The 19792-nt window shown below is 42.3% G+C and overlaps 3 protein-coding genes across 3 annotated transcripts in view; 2 read left to right on the top strand and 1 right to left on the bottom strand.

The window, feature by feature from the left end:
- LOC140339875 (actin filament-associated protein 1-like 2) overlaps positions 1-1888 on the top strand; it is a gene marked incomplete in the record, with an annotated part of 39283 nt that extends 37395 nt beyond the window's left edge. The window contains 1 exon segment of the mRNA XM_072424786.1: positions 1760-1888. Within this exon segment, the coding sequence (XP_072280887.1) occupies positions 1760-1888 (129 nt within the window).
- Positions 1889-5513: 3625 nt separating this feature from the next.
- AFAP1L2 (actin filament associated protein 1 like 2) lies at positions 5514-14253 on the top strand. Its single transcript, XM_072424784.1, has 10 exons — positions 5514-5942; positions 6059-6143; positions 6897-7001; positions 7805-8016; positions 8836-9048; positions 9533-9653; positions 10277-10441; positions 10968-11158; positions 12303-12425; positions 13306-14253. Exons 1-10 carry the CDS (start codon positions 5808-5810, stop codon positions 13330-13332), a joined length of 1377 nt encoding a protein of 458 aa, XP_072280885.1. The 5' UTR covers positions 5514-5807; the 3' UTR covers positions 13333-14253.
- Positions 14254-16069: 1816 nt separating this feature from the next.
- The window catches only part of VWA2 (von Willebrand factor A domain containing 2), a 32059-nt gene continuing 28336 nt past the window's right edge, over positions 16070-19792 (bottom strand). Inside the window, exons 14-15 of the mRNA XM_072424219.1 lie at positions 19144-19266; positions 16070-17878 (exon numbers count right to left, since the gene is read on the bottom strand). Coding sequence (XP_072280320.1) covers positions 17751-17878; positions 19144-19266 — 251 coding nt within the window. The 3' untranslated portion in view covers positions 16070-17750. The remainder of the gene's footprint in view (positions 17879-19143; positions 19267-19792) is intronic.

Here is a 19792-nt window from a genome sequence, read left to right as displayed (position 1 = left end):
ACCCTTTTTTATTGGATTTGGAACGTTTCCTATTTTGGTTGGGTGCAGATTGTCTATCCGGAACTGATCTCATCGGTGGAGTCATTGGAAAGATGGCAAAGTGTTATATTTAGTCGATCGATGAGCGGCCAGGTCCTGTGTACGTCATGCTATCTGTGATATAAAACATTCGGGTTTCCTATTCTTTCCCCACTCCGCTGTCACTTTATCCAGGAAGTGGGGTGGGAGGGGGTCTGCACATCAAAGCGCAATATTTTTGTCTTTTTCCCGTTTCTCCTCAGGCTTTGAACTTATTTTCAGACTTGGAAGGGCGACTTTTCTTTAATGAACACTCGGTCACTGTCATGTGCTTGTTGTGTCCCTTTGTTACTAGGAAATTTGGGTTCACCCCTACAAATATAGTCACATGCAGCCGAGAGGGACAGTCTCGTCATATCAGATTGTCAGTGTACAATGAAACTCCCCCGGGTGTAATATTTCTTTTTTCTATGGGCAATAAAATTCCATTTGTTTGTTTATACATTCCAAGTTGATGTATAAGGAGGGGCTCCCCTCCAATGATAACTTTTTGGCATAATTTGGAAGATATTCAAGGCTTGGTTCCACTTTCAGGTTTTGGGTGTTTTCTTTCCTAAAAATATAAAAGCCGCTCTTGGCTCTGTTCCTGTAGACTTTCCAGTCCATGGCTCAGCACCCATTACCCGTAATATACAGATTCTGTCCTTTATCTTTTCCTGTGCTGTTTTCTATTTATTTCCATTTCGCTTTTCCTATTGAATTCCCAGTCATTTTGTTTGTTTTGTTGTCCTTTTATGATGCAAACAAGTGTAATAAGTTTATATTTATTAATTTGGAACATTTTGGTGGTTTGACCTTAGTCTGTATTAAAGATGTATGAAGTACGGACATTAGATTGTAAGCCCCTTTGAGGGACAGCTATGGACTTTGTACAGCGCTGCATAATATGTCGGTGCTATATAAATACTGTGTAACAATAATACTAATGGGAGATGAAGGCAGTGGTCTTCAAAAAGCTGATTGTGTTTTTACCTTTTAACCTAATAAATTGCCCCGGGTGTGGATGAAAGTTGCCTTTGGTAGCCCCCAAACCTGGGTGCACCATTATGTCAATCTCGCCTTTTGCAGGCTGGCTTCTTCCCCACCTCTTCAATAAGGCTGATAATAATTTCTGGGGGTCGTTAGGCAGAGGCTTTGGGTGGGGGGGTTATTTAAAACTTTTCTTTCATAAATTAAGTTTTTTTTTTCAGGTCAGTTTATGACCCCAATGATCTTTTTGGCTATCTGTAAGGGTGACATTCTTCCCAATGACTGGCAATGTAAGAGACATTCTTCCTACTGACCACCACACTAATGTACTGTGATCTGTGTATAAAGTCATTATAGCATGGGGATCTGAGTTTCTTTAAGGGTTCCCCCATGTTTAAAAGGTTGAGAAAAGCTGACCTAGATATTCAACTGCTAGGAGTAGTAATGGGTACTTGTGGGCAGGCCATGGCACCCATTACCACCTTGGAAAAATGTCCCCAGGAGCAAAGAATAGCATTGATTCCATTGGATGACGGATATATGGGGTCTCCAATATCAGACAGGTCATACAAGGAATCCTAGATATACCTTCCCATATCTGCCATCATAACTTCTGCTCTCCCTTTTCATTGCCAGATGATGTAATGGACCAGTGGGCATTTCTGTTCAGTTGAGATAATGATTGACAAGTTCTGCCATGTTTCCATCACAGGTGCAGGACGGAGTGCAGGCACCTTCTGCCAAGGCGGAGTCCCCGGAGGGGTACTATGAGGAGGCCGAACCCTATGATGCATCTGTTAATGGTAATTCCTTGTTTAATTATAATGCTGCAAATCACTGAACAAAGTTCATCTTTCGGACCTGACATTCATTTTTATTATTTTTATAAATTATTGGGGTACTGTAGTAAGTGTATCAGTCCTCCAGATGGGAATACATTGTTAGATTCCCTTTCCTTAGGAAGGGGGGAATATTCACTTCCAGTGAAAATATCAAAATCATTTCAATGTATATCGGGGAAACTTCAGCGGAGAACAGAGAATGCAAATCCACATTTACGTCTGGCCGCTGTGCCCAATATAAGGGGCTCCAACCATCCCTGTACCCAGGTCTGTACCCCAGCTGTGCCCATTCTTAAATGTTCCCACCATCCCTGTGCCCAGGTCTTTACCCCAGCTATACCAATTATGTGCAGCTCCAACCATCCCCTGTGCCCATATTGGGGCTCCAACCATACTATGCCTGGGTCTGTACCCCTGCTATACCCATTAAGAGTGTCTCCAACCCTGCTATGCCCATTAAGGGGATCTCCACCATCCATGAGCCCATTATAAAAGGCTCCCACTATCACTGTGCTGGGTTCCTTGGTCTGTACCCCAGCTGTGCCCATTATGTGGCACCCCAACCACCCCTGTGCCTGGGTGTGTACCCCTGCTATGCCCATTGTTGGGTCTCAACCATCTCTTTGCCCATTATAAAAGGTCCCACTATCCCTGTGCTGGGTTCCCGGCTCTGTACCCCTGCTGTGCCCATTATGGGGAGTAAATATTCCTAATATTGACCCCCAATTAGAATGAAGCAGACTGGCAGCATGGCAGAATGAATGGATCCCCCACCCTGTGATTTCTCCCTGTAGGGTGGTGATGGGCACATAAGCTACGTTTCTCTTCCTCAGTAAAAGTTTTTGTTCCCTGTTTGAGATTCACCATCAGAAATTCACTTCTTCTTTCACCTTGCAGTTTCCTGTTGGCAGAGTTGGGGCTTTCATGGTGGTCACCCAGCTCCTCCTAAAGCTGAACACAGCCAGGATCCTGTAGGGGGCATCGCACAATTCCAATCTTTATAAATCTGCAGCCTTCCTTATATTCAGTCTGATGATCCTGCCATAAAGGACCCTGGGGGTCACTAATAAAAGTGATGAACACAAACTTTTTAAGTTGTCACCAGAACAGGAAAAGAAAGAAAATCCTTTGATAGGGACACCTGTATGGTGACAACTGTTTGCCAGGCTGATAAAAATGAATGCAGCTCTAATTTTATAAATGATCCTTTAATACAGTGTTAAGTTTCTGAATGCCCCTGTACAGCAGAGCTCAGAGGGTAAAGCGGTGAAGCAGCACAAAAAGCCAAACGCTTGTGCTGCAGGGCAAGGGCATGGTGATAGAAAGATGAGCATGGCACTCTCCTGCTTTTCATTTCACTGCCAATCACAGGCTGGGGGAGGGACCTATAAGTGTTACTTAACTGCAGCAAAGAAAGATCAGGTCTCCTGCCACACCAGACAGGGCTGTGCAATGTGACAGAGCTGTGTTATTCTTAGGAATGGATGGATAGTACATAATCTTTGGGGGTTAGAACACCCCTTTATAGCTGCGAGCTGCTGTTGTGGCAATGCAGCCGTGTCGCATTATATGTGAAATATTTAATGTACAGCGCTGCGTAATATGTTGGCGCTATATAAATCCTGTTTATTAATAATAATAATAATAATTTTCTCATCGCAGGAAATGCCCCTCTATAACAGAATTTAGTGACCCCCCGGTGTCCCCAGCTCTCCTGGCTCTGCCTCTCCTGCAGGCCGTCCTCCTGGCCCCGGGATCCTGAAGGGGATATTTGTGTCCCGATAAATGCCGCTGCCAGATTGTTTGCATCCCGCTGTGACGCAGATTCGTCCATGAAAGAAATCATTGTGGCCGGCTGCGCTCTGGGGAGGACAAATGCAGCTTTATATTATGCCCGGCGCAGTCACCACAAAGCCGCATTATTATCATCATTACCCCTAATAATCTGTCTGCCCACCAGATGCTGATGGACTACAGGTCCCAGCATGCAGGAAGTCCTCAGCTCCTTAAAGTGCACCTGTCATTACTTTAATTGCAGATCACAGAACTCCCCCTGACAATGCTGACATCTATTCTTCTCTCCAAAAGGACAGAGCCATAGTTATTCAGGCATCTTCCAGATTCACCATCTGCTTCCTGGACTGAGATACTGAGGTGGCACAAATGTCTGATGCAGATCAGCCACTATGGGGGAGAAGAGACTGAGGAAATGCTTCCTCCTGCCTGCAGCAGACTGATGACATCATCTCAGCCTGGGCAATATCACTGATTGGAGCTCTAGAACAGGTTTTCAATGATAAAAGGTGGAGATTTTCTGATAAATGATCCCATTGCCGTATATTGTGATGTCAGGAGACTTGTACAGTTAGTGACAGGTCCTCTTGGTGACACATTGCAGCTGTAGGGGGTTCTCTGGTGCTGGTGTGATAGGAGCAGGCTCATGGAGGAAAGGGTTAATCATAGCATTGCATTCCTGTGCTCTGACGCATTTCGCACCCCAGATGGGGACATTTTCTGACCTGTAGTATATATGAGGGAGGAGAATGATCCCATCCCCCAACCTCCCCCCCCCCATATTTGGTGCCACCGCCCATTGAGGGAACTCGGCAGGAATGTTGTTCCAGACATCTCCGAGAACTTATCACAGATGACATTGGCTGTATGTTTGGGGTGGTTGTCCTGCTGTAGAATAAATTTGGGGCCAATCAGACACCTCCCTGAGGGTATTGTATGATTGAATATCTGCACTCATTTCTCAGCATTGGGGACATCATAAATCCCAACCAAATCCCCAACTTTATTTGCAGAAATGCAAAAGTAAACTCACCAGGAACCTCCACCATGCTTCACAGTTTGACTGCAGACGCTCATCATTGTATCATTCTCCAGCCCTTTGGCCAACAAACCTCCCTAAATATTTAGAATTTCTTATCAATCCAGAGCCCCTGCTGCCATTTTTACTGCACCCCAATTCTTCCATCCGGGTGCCCCGATCTGCTTGGAAATCTTTGCCCGGAGGGCCCCATGCTGATGTAGTACCTACCTTGACCTTGCTATGATCAGTGACAACCCCACCTCGGCAGCAGTTTGTCTGGTTCTGTTTCTTATAATGACAGTGTGACAACCGACCTATGACATTGATAATGGTTTGGTAGTATTGGTGAATCATTCATCTGACTATTCACCTGACATTGTACATGTGTACCCAGAAAAATGAAGGCCGAGGGCGGTGACACTAAATATTGATTGGATTAGGATTTTTCTTCTGTTGCATTTTATGAATTGATCAGAATAATTTTGGATTAAATATTTTTTTACACCGGCTTAAAACTTTCACACAATATTGTATATCCGGAGGAGATATCTGCTGGTGATGTAATTCATAGGAATGGGAGCTGCAGATTCATGAGAATTGCCCATTCTTCTCCTTTGGGTGGCATTGTTCCTCCCGCCATGGAGGTGCCCCTTCGGTTACAGGTCGCCCTTCATGTGCAGCTGGCCCCCCCCCCCCCCGACTCCTCTGTTTGATGTTCCTTGGAGAGGAAATAAATAACTATAAGGCGGGGTTCTGCTTTAATGGAGATTAATAGTAGATTGTCCTGGATGTGGAATGTGGCTCCGCCCACTATCGGAACTTCAAAGCCGGCACATAAAAGCCAAACGTCTTCCATGAACCCAATAAAATGCCGGGCGCTCAGACGAGGCTCCTCATTGGATGGGGTCAGAGGTCGGGCTGTGATGTCTTTAATCTCTTGATGACTTTTGTGAGAACTTCTCAGCTGCTGGTATCCCCATAATACCCCCAGTGCCCAGGGAAGGGGCATCCATGCCACCCCCTCCTCTGATATAATAAAGGTATTAAATATCTCTCCATGAGATTGCACAGTGACAGGTCCTCTTTATAGCAATAAACTCAGAATGAACAGAGTGCAGGGATATTCCATTCCGTCTGTCTGTCTGCAGGTTATCCAGGATATCGGCACTCTACAGACGGACGGCATCCCCGAGATCTCGCTGAGTGCGCCCGACGCCACGCGGAACCCCCAGACCAAGGTGAGCTGCAGGTTAACCTATCAATGAGTGGTTTACATTTTGGAGAATCGGGGATGCCCCCCATGCCGGCCGGGGTCCCCCAGGGGATTTATATTCTGTATTGTCATCATTCACAGGGAGAAATCACCGACAGATACTCAGCGGCTTCAGAAAGTGGGAGCAGCACAGACGGCCACCCCGAGACTGCTGATGTGAAGGAAGGTGAGTGAATATCCCAGTGAAAAACCAGTCTGTGCTATTATCATGCTGTGTGGTAAGGCGGGTCTGCAGCATCTGGTTACATGATACTGAATTACACCAGTATATAGGAGAAGACATTCTGTGCTCTAATAGCAGATATGATGGGGGGGTTCTCCGTTCCTCCGCCGGGATAATTATAGTATTGCAGCGCAGGAAGTCGCCGGTCGGCCCCACAATGGCTCTTTGTTCGGTGAATTGTAAAGAAGTTTCAGGAAGAAGCAAATTAGAACCCAGAGACCTTCCGAGCTTCACCAGGGCGGCTCTGACCTCATAAGGGGCTCCAATTCATTTAATAATTTACTGATTAGCTGGAGCAGAGGGGACAATCTGATGGTAATTCTGAGCTCAGACCACCGGGCCCTGAGGATCCTGGGATAGCAAGGAACATGGGGCCCCGGGTGATGGGATGCAGGGAGCCTCCACAGCACCACAGACAGCCCACAACAAATCATGCCAAATAAATCTTTATCAGACGGACATGATTTATACGTCACTTTTATTTTCAGTGTCATTAAAACTGTAAAATGGCATTGGGCCCCAGACCTCAGGGGCCCAGAGGCAGTTATGGTGTCATCTGTTAAGCCAATCCATGGGGTCAAACAGAGGGGGAGGGCAATTCTGCCAAAACAATATGGGGGACATATTGGTGACATCAGAGGGGCAATAACACAGCTGTGCTCCATCTGTTTCCTTTATTCCTTCTCTGTGTTTTAGTGAAGAAAAAGGGAACCTCCGGCCTCAAACTCAGCAACCTGATGAATCTGGGAAGAAAGAAATCCTCATCCATGGAGAGCCCAGAAAAAAGCCTGGAGACCTCCAGTAAGTCCTATGGGTTACATTGTATCAAAATGGGATAAAGTGGTCCCACTTGCCACTGTAAGCCACTCCAAGTTTTAGCCCCCCCTTGTGGTTTTCCTCCTCATTTGTAACATTAATCAACTTTCAGCTTCATACCCTCATTGCTCTGTATTCTATTCAGACCAAGGTGACATATTTCTCCCACCAGCTATATATAAAATAGCATCCCTGCTGAAGGACTGCTGGGGTATGAGATGACCATCATGTTGCATTGTGGCCCAGACAATATATTATGATAAATGCTTTGAGGATGAGAAATAGTAAAGTTCAGTCACTGTGTGTCACAGGAAGTACTACATGTAGAGGGCCAGGGATGCCATTATACAGAAACATCATTACAAACTATACATAGCACTCCCTGATAAGTTATTATGAAATATGAAATGATATGTGAGCTTTTTTTCAGTCCCTTCATTCCACCTTTTTAAACAGTATATATATAGCACCAACATATTACGCAGCGGTGTCAAATGTTCTAATCGCACTGCAGACCCCCTCCATGCAGAATTCTTACTGCTAGGCTCAGTCTATTGCTCTCTTCCCTGCAGCCTGGCCTGGCCATAGTCTCTGGTGACCCCCAAGCATTTCTGTGCAAGTGTAGAAGTATCATCTGTGTATTTCAGTGTTGTCAGCTGATTACAGGAAGTGAGGAGCTCCCTGCATTTCTGGCAGATCAATAGATCCATTTCAGCATTTGTACAGAGATTCACCTGGGGAAAGGTATTGCAGAGATGTACATGCTAATTATTTCTGTTCTGTTCTAGATTATCTGAACGTGCTGATTAACAGCCAATGGAAATCTCGTTATTGCTGCATCAAAGACGGGCAGCTTCACTTCTATCAGGACAGAAACCGGAGCAAGGCGGCCATCCAGCCCGTCACCCTACTGGGGTGTGACATCATTCCGCAACCAACGCCGGACCACCTGTACTCATTCCGCATCCTGCATAACGGGGAGGAGCTGGCCATGCTGGAGGTGAGGGGGCATTTAAATTTGCACCACACCATCATGTGATAATTTTAGGGAATATCTAATGGCTAATGCTTTTAATATCAAAAGCAGATTTTAGATTGATCAGAATGGGACAAGGCAAAAGAAGCGATTCATGACTTCATTGCTGAATCCCTGGGGGACCTTTCTAAAAAAAAAATCCAATTCTGGAATTTATTATTAATATTAAACAGGATTTATATAGCGCCAACATATTACGCAGCGCTGTACATTCTAAATCCCCCTTTTTATTGGGGGTGGCTGCAAACTTTCCCCCCTATTGGTTGGCATTTATTATGCAGTGAACCAGCAGTGGGTGCACAGTGCAAATACCAGTCAATGCAAAGGAATATCTAAAGCTTAATTTTTTGAATTTAGGCAAGCAAAGGCAATCCAGAGTGAAGAATCACAGAGCATTCATGGTGATTTGGTAATTAGCCATTTGCAATCCAAAAATGTTTCAGTGACCAGCATATGTAACACAGATGGATGTTTTTTTTATTTTTCTGAATACATGTGGTGAATTGTTAGATGGGTGCCCAGCGGCGAATTAATGGTGAATTAATTATTCACAGCTTCAGTAAGAGCCCAGCTAATCCTGCCCTACAGGCTGTAACAATGTTGCCCCCTGCTGGACAAATTCCATATGCAGCATCATGAACAGCAGGATGCTTGTTGGAGCAGAGTTGGGTTCATTAAACACTAATGAAATGCTTAAATATTGTGTGCAATCATTATATTTGTAAGTATAGTAAAGACAATGAGTAGCAAAGGTCAAATCTGTCCTCTTCTCTTTGGGCACAGGAGGAAGAGCCTAAAACCGAGGCTCGAAGGGAGCCAGAAGACCACACTTACCTGGACCTTCTCCCAGCAAAGTCCTTCCTGCACAGTACTGGGAAGAAATGTCTGGACAGAAACCTGACCAGCTCTCCAGTACCAGAAATTGCCAAAATGAAAGAAGCAGAGCCAGAACCCGCCGTGTGTAGTGATCCAGAGCCACCATGTCTTGTGCGAGAGGTGAGAACGTTTTTGTATTTTCAGTCACCCATAGTAGTCACATTCATCAAGAATCATTCTGCTGGAGATGTTTCACTGCTCATCCCAGGATCTTTCCCAGTTTACGAAGCATTAAGAACCCAACATTTACATCCTCAGGGATAACTCGGCCACCATAAACTCTTTGTCTTAGAGTGTGGAAGGGTTGGGAACCCTGGCAGATTTGTATTGCTTCAATATAGGCATGCGGTGAGGCGTGCTGGATATTGGAACGTATTCTCCGGTGGTGCTCCAACAGCCAGCAGCTCCATTTTACATGGCGGCTCCATGGGGAAGATAAGGGAGACAATAAGGATATAATAGAAACTTCCAGATTAAAAAGCCAACAAGTTTTAGGGGCAACAAATATTTTTTGTTCTGCAATTCATTTTATGTGCAAAAAAAAGTTGGATCAATTTTGTAATCAGATTATAGGTATGATCAAGCTGCATTTATTGTGCTGCAGGAAACGGAACCCAGTGCAGAGGAGATGGCTCCCAATCTGCAGGTGAAAGTGGAGAGCACTGTGACAGCCAGCCCGCTGCTTGGGAAAAACAAAGTGGAGAAGGGAAAACTGACCAATCCTGGTGAGCCTAAATTTGCATCTTCTAAACTATAATCCTGGCTTCACACTGTTGTGGTGTATTGATGCTTGCCTAATGCATCAACAACCATCATCCGGGAACAGGCCACAATGCATGTTAGCACGTATTATTATTAAACAGGATTTATATAGCGCCAACATATTACGCAGCGCTGTACATTAAATAGGTATCATACCAATGCAAGCGACCGGAACCCATATTCATTGCCTAGGTTATTGCATTTTTTAATTTTTTTTGCTGAGAATGGTAGAGTTTATTTTGTTTCTTTTAAAGCTCCAGATAACTTTGCAGGGACTTGGAATAATTAAATACTTACAATATTCCTTGCATTCTCTGGCCCCATTTGTTTTTTATCACCTCCCTTCCTGTCCTCGTGTTCCTCGGCATGCTCAGTGGTTCGATCCAGCAGCCAATATGAAACTACTGTATTCTCCAATGATGCGAAGGAGGGCGAAACTATTGCGTGTGGTGGCGGGGAGTTGGACTTAATAACATTTTTTTTATTTTTCAATCACAGCTAAACACAACAAATAGCTCTTTTTCAAAAAAAATGTGTTGATAATTTTATTTTGGCGATTCTTTTACCCCATTTCGCTATCAAACAGTCGCTATTGAGACCAAACTGGGCAAGAACCGCACCGAGGCAGAAGCCAAGCGCTTCATGGAGGTGAAGGAGAAGCTGGAGAAAGAAAGGGAGGAGATACGGGTGCAGCTGGCCCAGCTACGAAAAGAAAGGAGAGAACTCAAGGAGAGCATCGCCAACTGCAGCGGTAGCGTAGCTTTACATTAATAATGCTGAAAATTTTATTTCGTGTCTTTCCTATTAGATCCTTGCTGATGGGAAAGACATGAATTAAAATTCATGGTCCTTGCACAGTTGTTCTGAGGACCGATTTGCACCATTGCCCTGTGAAATTCCCTTAGGTTATCATAGAGGTAAACATGAAAAAATGTCAGCTGACTTTCTTTTAATAATAGACATATCTGGGAAGCTGTGTTTTCAGGTCCAACTATGTGCCACCGACCATGGGTCCTGATCGGATTGGTATCTGATTAATAAACTATTACTATTTAAGGCCACCAGCCCAACATATCCCAATAGTATTGTTCTGGGATGAAATGCCCTTTAGGCCCCACAGCATAAAAATGGAATTTTGTAGTCTACAGTTCAGGATTGCAATCACGGCAGAAGTTGTTAATGACACTTCATTCATTAGATAGAGAAAAACTGAGTGAGGTTGTGATTTGGACATAGCATTGTGTCAATCTGATGGGTACAATATGTCCCCCCAACAGACAAGAGCATCCTGATGAGCTTGGAGGAGAAGCTGAAGAGTAAGGAAGAGGAGTGCAAGCAGCGGGAGAACCAACGGGTGGACCTGGAGCTGCAGATTGTAGAAGTGAAAGAGAATCTCAGAAAGGCGGAATCTGGGCCCTTTACTCTTGGCACTGCAGTCGACCCGGCCCATCTAGACAGCAGTCAGTCAGTAAGTATAAAGTAAATGATCTATTCTTAAACCTAGAGGCAGAGACATTGAACCCACAAAATATCAACAGGTTATTTATCCCTAAAATCCAAAGGATGGAAAACTTGCGTAGTAGAAGAATTCCATCTAAAGTCCAAGGCCATAGACCAGTATAGACTATTCTTAACCTGTGATACCTCCTCCAGAGGTTCTTATGGGTTATATGAGCCCATGGAAAAGTGGAGAAAAGCTAATATAGACTGGAAGTCAGCCAGAAATAATGTGTTGATGTTCTTCTAATGAATTGAACATAAGGTCATGTTCTTCATTCGTGTTCTCCAGTTTCCCATTGGCACCACTTATATCCCAATCCTCTACCATTGACAAAGTAACATGCCAATGATGATGATTGGGAGGGTATTCTATATTAAAAAAAGTGTCTATAAAACCCTTCCTTGCCCATGTCACCTGCTGTAATTATTTCTATTTCCCAGGAATTCTGATGGTGACACCTTTGTGAATAATTTGCCAGTTCTGATGAAAGCTGTTATGGCCAATCACATTCTTCTTTTTGTTGCATTCTTTTTCTTTCTAAGCCTTGACTTTGGAGATGAATGTGTCACTGTTTTTCAAAAAGCCTGCATGTTCTAGAAGTTTTTGTTCAGCAGAGAAAGATTAAAAAATAATTGGGTATCATACACCTTTCTGTGAGAAACAAAAGGTCTATACTGTGGACCCACTGCTGATTCCTCAGCTCAGGATATTATTTTAAGAGTTATAGAGGGGTAAATGAGACCTGAATTTTGCACCGTGTGGGTGTAACTGAGCTCTGGATGTTCTTTTGAAATAAAATGTATTCTCCTCTAAATAAAAGTCCCATTCCTCAGATATTCCCATGGCAGGATGTGGGGACATCAGTGATAAAGTCAATGTTTGCAGCTCATTGTGCTTCCCTAGAATAAAAATACTTGTGATTTATTAAAAGTCGTCCAGAGTTCAGGTTCACCTAAAGGGTGCAAAAATCAGGTCTCATTTTTTATTCATTCTGCATCTCTAAATCATAAAGTAACTCCTTGAGCTGAGCAATCTCTGTTACCTACAAGTCCAAAGAAATTGGTTTCTGCTTTGATCTGTAACAATGACAAATAAATTTAATATTTTTCAGGGGAAATGCAACAGTCCAAGCCACATTTCTGACTCCTCGCCAGTCAATTCTGCAATGGCGCTCAAAACCCGACCCCTGTCCATAATGACCACTGGTAAAGGAACCGTCCTACAGAAGGCCAAGGTAATGATAACAGGCTGAAGACACAGGGTCTAGGGTCACAGCACTGATCCTATATCACCCCTACAGTATTCTCCCCAGAATCTTTTTCAAGGTGTAGGCAGGTGGCAACACTAATATTGTGACCCAACTTTCAGTAATGACCCCGGCTGGTTTTGGGTCGTTACTAAAAGTTGGGACACAAAAAGGCCAGCAGCTCCCCATGGGGGTCAGATAGTGAATTCTTGTTCGTGTACAAGGATCTTTGATTGGATCATTTAGAATTTCTGTATCATTGTTTCTGCCATTTATATCATTAATTAAGGGTCAACACTTGCTTTGGATAAAGGTTTATTTCTTGCTTTTGGTGACATTTCCTTCACTTCCTGTTACAGAGACACATCAGGAATTGAAAGGAAAAGCAAAAGCCAATACACCACCTATAATTGAATAAACTACAAATAAACTTTATTACATATGGACTTGTGCATTACAAACAACACCGTCCACCAGACCCAAATGCATCCATTATGAAGCCCCCTTATGTGAAATGTTTAGGAAGAGGAGCAGGGTCTGGTACAGGGAATAATTTGTAATGCCCAGTCCTATATGTAATAAAGTTGAAAACAAAATGATATTGGTGGCGGTGTGGTTTCACTTACAATAATTTGGCATTCTTTGTTTCATAGTAGATTGTTTGAAAGAGATCAAGTTTTTTTGGCACACTGACTGATGACAAATTTATCTCAGGTCTCATAGAATTAAACAGTACTTTATACAGTGCATTGACCCCCTGCAACCTCATTTAGGATTAGTATGGTCATGATAGTGAAAAGATAATTCTGATTTTTTGGTTATTTTCTTTTGGAAATGTCTTGACATTACTATTCCTTCTCTTTTGTAGGAATGGGAGAAGAAAGGAGCCAGCTAGAATCACAACAAAATATTCTAAATGGACTAAGTAAGACCCTTGTGTCTGATTTGTCTTTTAATTTATGGGTTGCTAGAGACTCGTGATGAAGGACGAGCAGGCCTTGATCCTCCAATGAGGAGGCCTCTTTTTACATTGCACGTTTTGGTGCTCAAGGGACCAAAGCCAAGACATTTGCCTCTTGCCCCCTTTGTGGTAGTAGTGACCTTCTGGGCAAACAAACTGCCTGGGGCTCCAGGGTGGGGGTCTGTAGTGGACATATCCCACTGTTTTAGCACATGTAGACCATACCTGGGCTTTCAGGTACCTGGATTGTATTTTTAGGATAGAGCAATATGTGCATGAACCATGGTGAATGAGAGATTTAACCACGTCAGAGTTCTGTTCCCCCTCCCTAAATTGAAGCCAGCAAAAAGTCTTTGCAATTTTATTTTGCCACTATCACATTTTATCATCTGTTTTTAATATAAAAGGTCCTACATGGGACTTTACTATATTTAACAATCAGAAGTCTTTACATAAATAAGATGAACTGACCTCAACATCGTGCTATGGAGCCATGACAGAGACAGCAGGTGACGAACTGCAAAGTGAGGATATCCGGTGAAGAACCTCACAGATAATTCTTGTAAGTAATGAAAATGGATTCTTAAGGTGAACAATCGGCCAAAACTGACAGTCATGGAGAAGATTCGGCACAGACTCCGCATAGGACGTATGGGAGAAGAATCAGCAGATGGTGCTCCATATTTTTCCTCTAACATTCCCTTCGGATGTACCAATCATAAACTACGTCCAGAACTGAGGACCAGCCAGGCGCAGCTCCCCCTCATATTCTGTCAGGAGAAGTTTTTGTTCCCCAAGTATTTGACAGTATTTTATAAATCCTAAATGAAAACTAAATATAAATCTATAACTCAGTACGATTGGTGTGTTTCTTTTTCCTTGGTTGACCGCCAGGATCAGGAGCCTCAGGTCCATTTTAAAGCTGCAGTGTTCTACTATGGGCTCAGCCACTTAGGATCCCAACCTCTCCTATTCAATTTCACTTCACTGGGTGAGATCGGAACCCTTCCTTTGCAAATGACTGCGGCAGATTGCAGACGCAGCTTTGGGCCACGTAGATGTGGCCCGAAGATCTGCACCGCAGCTGCATGCCAATTCTGTTACCTGTGGAGTGGTTTACCTCTGCTGGCAAAAAAGCAGCCGTTTGTTGTGTGGGTGGGAGTTTGAAATAAATTTAATTACTGTAACATATCTCTGTGCAAAGACATATCTCTGTGATAAAGGAATAGTTCAGCTGGACTTGTTCTTGTAACGTTAAAGATTTTTCTGCAGATCTCCAGGCTACTTCATCAAATATTCAGTTGAAAACAGATGTAGCAGCAATAACATTACAAGAACAAGTCCAGTTGAATGTGACAGAGTACTTACTAGATGTACAATGACCGAGATATATGAGAAGACAGTTGACATATATGTTGTCCTTGGTGCACTAGAGGTGATGGAGGACAGCAGAGAAGACAAGTGAGGAAAGAATGAAAGACAGATGAGGGGTGGAAGAATGGAGGACAGAGATAAAAAAAAAAGGTCAGATACATTAGAAAACTCAGAAGATGGAGTATAAAGAGAGAAAAAAAAGATATATATATATATTAGTATAATGAGAGAAAGGATGAGACAGGTAAAAAAAAAAAAAGGGTTGAGGTAGGGTTGAGGAGTCAGGTAATGCAGAACAGGGATGGGGAAGGCCAAAGACTTTGGAGATAATAGAACCAACAGGTGAGGAAAGATGAAAGAGACAGCTGATGGAGGATGGAGGTGAGAGAATGAAAGGGACCGGTGAAAATTCCAGAGATGAGGAAGAACGAAGACATCAGAAAATGGGCAAGGTAGGTGATGGAGACTGGTGATTGAAGACAAGGACATGAGAGAATGGAAGAGACAGGTGAAGAAGACGATGAAAACAAAAGAGAATGGGGAAAACATGAAGGATATCAGAGAATGGCGGTACTGTTGAATGGGACCAAGGTGAGAAAGACCAGGAGAAGACAGGTGAGAAACATAAACAAGGCAAAAAAAGACCAGAGAGAATAAAGAAGCCGTGAGATGAGGTGGTATAAAGACGACATCAGAAAATCAGACAGGTGATTAAGGACAAACACATGAAGAAAATGGAAGAGACAGATGAGGAAAAAAGGAAGAAGAAAACATAGAACAAGAGAATGGGGAAGATAGGTGATGGAGACAGATGAGGATGGGCAAAGAATGGAAGTGACTGTTGGGGAGGACCAAGGTGAGAAAGAAAAGGTGAGGAACAGAGATTAGTAAAAACAAAGACCTGTGAGAATAAAGAAGCTATTTCAGGGAAGATGAAGAGAAATAATGGGAGCGGTAAATAGAGAGGAAAGAGATGAGAGAAGACATAGGCATGGCAAAACAGGTGAGGAGGATAAAGATATTAAAGAATAATGGACACAGACGAGAAGGACATAAATGAGCAAGAACAAAGACGTTGGAGAATGAAGGAGACAGATGAGGGAGGCCTAAGGCATATAATAATAGAATTGACAGGTAAAGGAAGATGAAGGGGCCAGCTGATGGAGGGGACAGGTAAAAATGGCAGAGATGAGGGAGAATAAAGATATCAGAAAAAGGGAGAGAGGGGTGAATGAGACAGGTGATAGACAAAGAAATGGAGGAGACAGGTGTGGAAGAAAGATGGAGGAAGAGGAAAACATAAGTGAATGGGGAAGACAGAGATGAGGAAGGGCAGAGATATCAGGGAATGGAAGTGACTGTTTAAGAGGACCAGGTAAGAAACAAAGGTGAAGAAAGAGAAAAATAAAGAAGCTATGTGAGGGAAGATGAAGAGAAAGAATGAAAGAGGAAAGAGATGAGAGAAGACATAAGCATGACAGAATCCAGAAGACAGGTGAGGGAATATATAGGCAGAAAATGATGGAAACAGGTAGGAAGGACACATATAAAGATAGAGATGAGAACAGATTAAGTCATGAGAGAATAGATTAGACAAGAGCGAGTGTACAGTAGACATTGGTACAGAAGCTGTTCCTGACATTTTTATATTACCTATAAATGACACCATGTACACACATTTCCATCTTAAAAAAATTTTTTTACAATCTATATAAACAAATATACAAATACGTTTTGGACAGATTTATACTTCTTTAAAAGGTCATCATAAATACAATACAAAAAAAAACAATGTTTACATTAAAAAGGAGCTACAAACGTGTAACAAAAATTGTATTGTGTTTATATCGGCCATATATACTCAGCCTATGAAACAAGCGCTGTACATAAATTTGTAAAAAAAGCAAATGATAATTTTGATCCCTGAAGTTAAATGCTAAATACTGCAAAATTGGGGGGAAAGCATCTTCTGGTATAAAAGGAAAATTCATTTCTTGTGATGCATACCTAAAGTCCCCAATAAGCACTGACGCTGTGCACTTTTTGAGGGGCTCTCACGGTCCCTGTGCTGAGTTCCTGGGTCTGGACGCCTGTTGTGCCCATTATAAGGGGCTCCCACCATGTTTCTTTGCTGTAATATATATATTATGTTATGGGAATTTAACAAGAAGGGTAGGAATGCCCCAAGATGAACAGGAACAAATCTAAAATCTAGAGTAAAGGGATCTACCCCGGGGAGTACTCAAGAAATACAAAAAACAGTTTATAGACTTTTTACATGGATCATGAATCTGCAGTTCGTATTCAGAAGTCCATTAAAGAGAACTAGTCCTGAATGAGCTTATGAAAGAAGGTACAAATCAAATATTAAAGGTATATATTTATTCAGGTATACCATAAGGGAATTTCCTTTTTTATTTTTACACATTCCATATTTGTTCTGATTCTTCAGCCTGAGAGTCGGGGATCACCTGAATCATGAACTTTCTGACCATGCCAACTGGTTGGGCTCACATTGCGGCTTACCTGTGAAGCTTTTTGCATTTACGCTGCTCTGAGGGCTCTTAATTATTTCACACTGGTATTTATTTTCAGAAACTGGCATTTACTAAATGAGTAAAGTTTGAGCACTTAGTATAGTGGATGTTTACCTAGCTTAATAAATAAGGTAAAACTGTGTTCATTTTAAACGCCTAACCAGGCAGAAGAGCTATTGAGGATTCTTTTTTTGCTTTAACACAATTGGATCACTAAAGTAGTTTTTCTTTAAGATAACATAAGAATGATATTCTAATACTTCCATAAATTCAGTGTAGACAGGTTCTCTTTAGTAATGGAAATCCAGTAGAGGTTAAAAAAAAAATCAATGAAATCAGTGGTCCATCAGCAGCATTACACCAGCCTTGCTCACATTATACCTCATGGGCTGTTCTAGCTTCAACACCTCGGATGCTCCCAGGTCTTCCCATCCATTCCGCTCAGTGTGTCCTCCCAGAAGACTTCTGACTGGACAGGGCTTTGAACCGGCGATGTGACGCGGAGGAGTGCCTCTGACGCCGAATCTTTGTTAGAGGTAGTGGCCAGGCACTGTCCCCTCTAATAATTCCTGAGAGAAATTCAGAAATGATTCTATAATAAATAGTCTCCATATTATCATTTACATTATCGATACAATATTCTGCAGATCATCATATGCAGGTCACACCTGCCGGCCAGGTGAGCTTAGCCCCGTTCATTCCCAAGCCTACCTATTGAGAAGAAGGAGTCTGGGAAGTGGAAGGGGCAGGAACAAGCCCGTCTTTTACAGAAGAAGCCAAGATTTATATATAAGTTCAGGAGCCTATTTTCCTTATTGATCACTGGTGGAAGGTTTGGGGATTTTTTTTCATCTCTGTGTTTTTACATCCACACCAAAATAAAAGAAATTACCTCGTTTGCTCTTCTATTCGCTACACGACAACTATGTATATTCCAAGGTATTACTGACCATGTAATTACCAATTTGGAGGGCGTTCTTTAATTGCACTCAAAATTATGATATTTGTCCATCCAGCAAAGCAATCTACACAGCTCAACCACATAGCACAGACCAATCAATCAAGGCGAGTTTCTTCTCTGCAGCAGGTCTTGTCACTGACCTGTCCACCCCCTAGCGGTATTCCCGAGTGTGACTCGGGGTGGATTTACCTGCAAAAAGTGGTAATCCCGATTCACACTAGGGGTCGCTACATACCTTGTCCTGTTGGCGTCCTGCTGGTCCCCGGGACATGTCTTCTCTCTTCGATCCTCAGCCGTGAACTGTAGAGATGCTCTTTGGGGTTTCCCGGTGACGTCGGTGCGGGCAGGAGGAGCGGCGGGAAATTTAAATAACTTTGTATTGGATTCAATACAAAAAAGCTGTATTAAATCCAATACAAAGAAATCTTTATATGTAACATATATATCAATATATTATATATATTTTATGCTACTGTACATTTATATTAAATGTTTCACTATTTTTTTTTTTATTTTTAACAGATATTTGTGTTTTTTTAATTTAAAGTTTATCAATAAATTTATTAAATATTGGACATTTTTTGGTGAGTTATACCTAAGAATTATAGCCTACAATGTAAAATAAATTTTCATGCAAAAAAATTGAACGCTTTTTGCATTAAATTACGGAGAGAATTAGAACGCTAGGGGGGTTAATTACTTGTGCTGCTTCTCTCAGTATAAGCTCCATTGTACAGGGGCTGTTACAATTACTTACATGTCTTGTAATAAAAATAATCCATTTAAAGTGAAACTCTAATAAAGTATTTTTACATATTTTAAAAAAAATTCTGATTATGCAGCATTGCCATTCCCACAAGAAGTGGTACTTACTGTTCTCGCAGTGCGGTCCGTCCCAGCCGTGACACTCGCAGTAATAGCTGCTCTGTCGCAGGATGCAGACTCCTCCGTTCATACACGGATTGGGTTTACATGGACTCACTTTGGCTTTTGCCTCTGAAAATTAGAAAAAGCAGAATGAGTCAAATAATCTGTAAATTATATGTTGTGTGATTGTCCAGTGATATGCTTCTTGGACAATAAAGATTTTGCATATGAAAAAAAGATACAAAATATAAAATGTAAAAACCTACATGACCTAATACCAATTATTATTTTACCTTTAAATTTGTTCTCTCCTCTATACTTAGAATGGAATGATATCATCAGGGTTTGGCTGTTTTGTACAAATGGCATTTCTCCAATAAATATCTCCAATAGGATTATCCAGCGACAAGACGTGAATTGGGTTTGCACGCACACTGGTCCTAAAATCTCAGCATTTCAAAAATCATTTCAATATTTAGGTTTCCACCTACTTAGGCCTGTGAGCTACACCCTTCATCCTCCTCTATCACTGAATCCTAAAGCATACAATAATTCTCCAATCATACACAGAATAAGTTGTTCAGGTACACTTCAGGTGTTTGAAATTATAAAATACTTTAATAAAGATCCACTCTGGTATTCCACTAACCCGACT

Source organism: Pyxicephalus adspersus, chromosome 10 (genome assembly GCF_032062135.1).
Source record: "Pyxicephalus adspersus chromosome 10, UCB_Pads_2.0, whole genome shotgun sequence".
Lineage (NCBI taxonomy): Eukaryota > Metazoa > Chordata > Amphibia > Anura > Pyxicephalidae > Pyxicephalus > Pyxicephalus adspersus.
Note: the sequence above shows the minus strand (reverse complement) of the source record. Positions and strands in the feature narration are given on the sequence as shown.

Excerpts from the sequence above, each read along its gene's own strand:
- AFAP1L2 (XM_072424784.1), top strand. The coding sequence starts at position 5,808 with ATGAACAGAGTGCAGGGATATTCCATTCCGTCTGTCTGTCTGCAGGTT. Across the intron at positions 10,442-10,967 it reads GAGCATCGCCAACTGCAGCG|ACAAGAGCATCCTGATGAGC; the intron begins GTAGCGTAGCTT and ends TCCCCCCAACAG. Across the intron at positions 12,426-13,305 it reads CCGTCCTACAGAAGGCCAAG|GAATGGGAGAAGAAAGGAGC; the intron begins GTAATGATAACA and ends TCTCTTTTGTAG.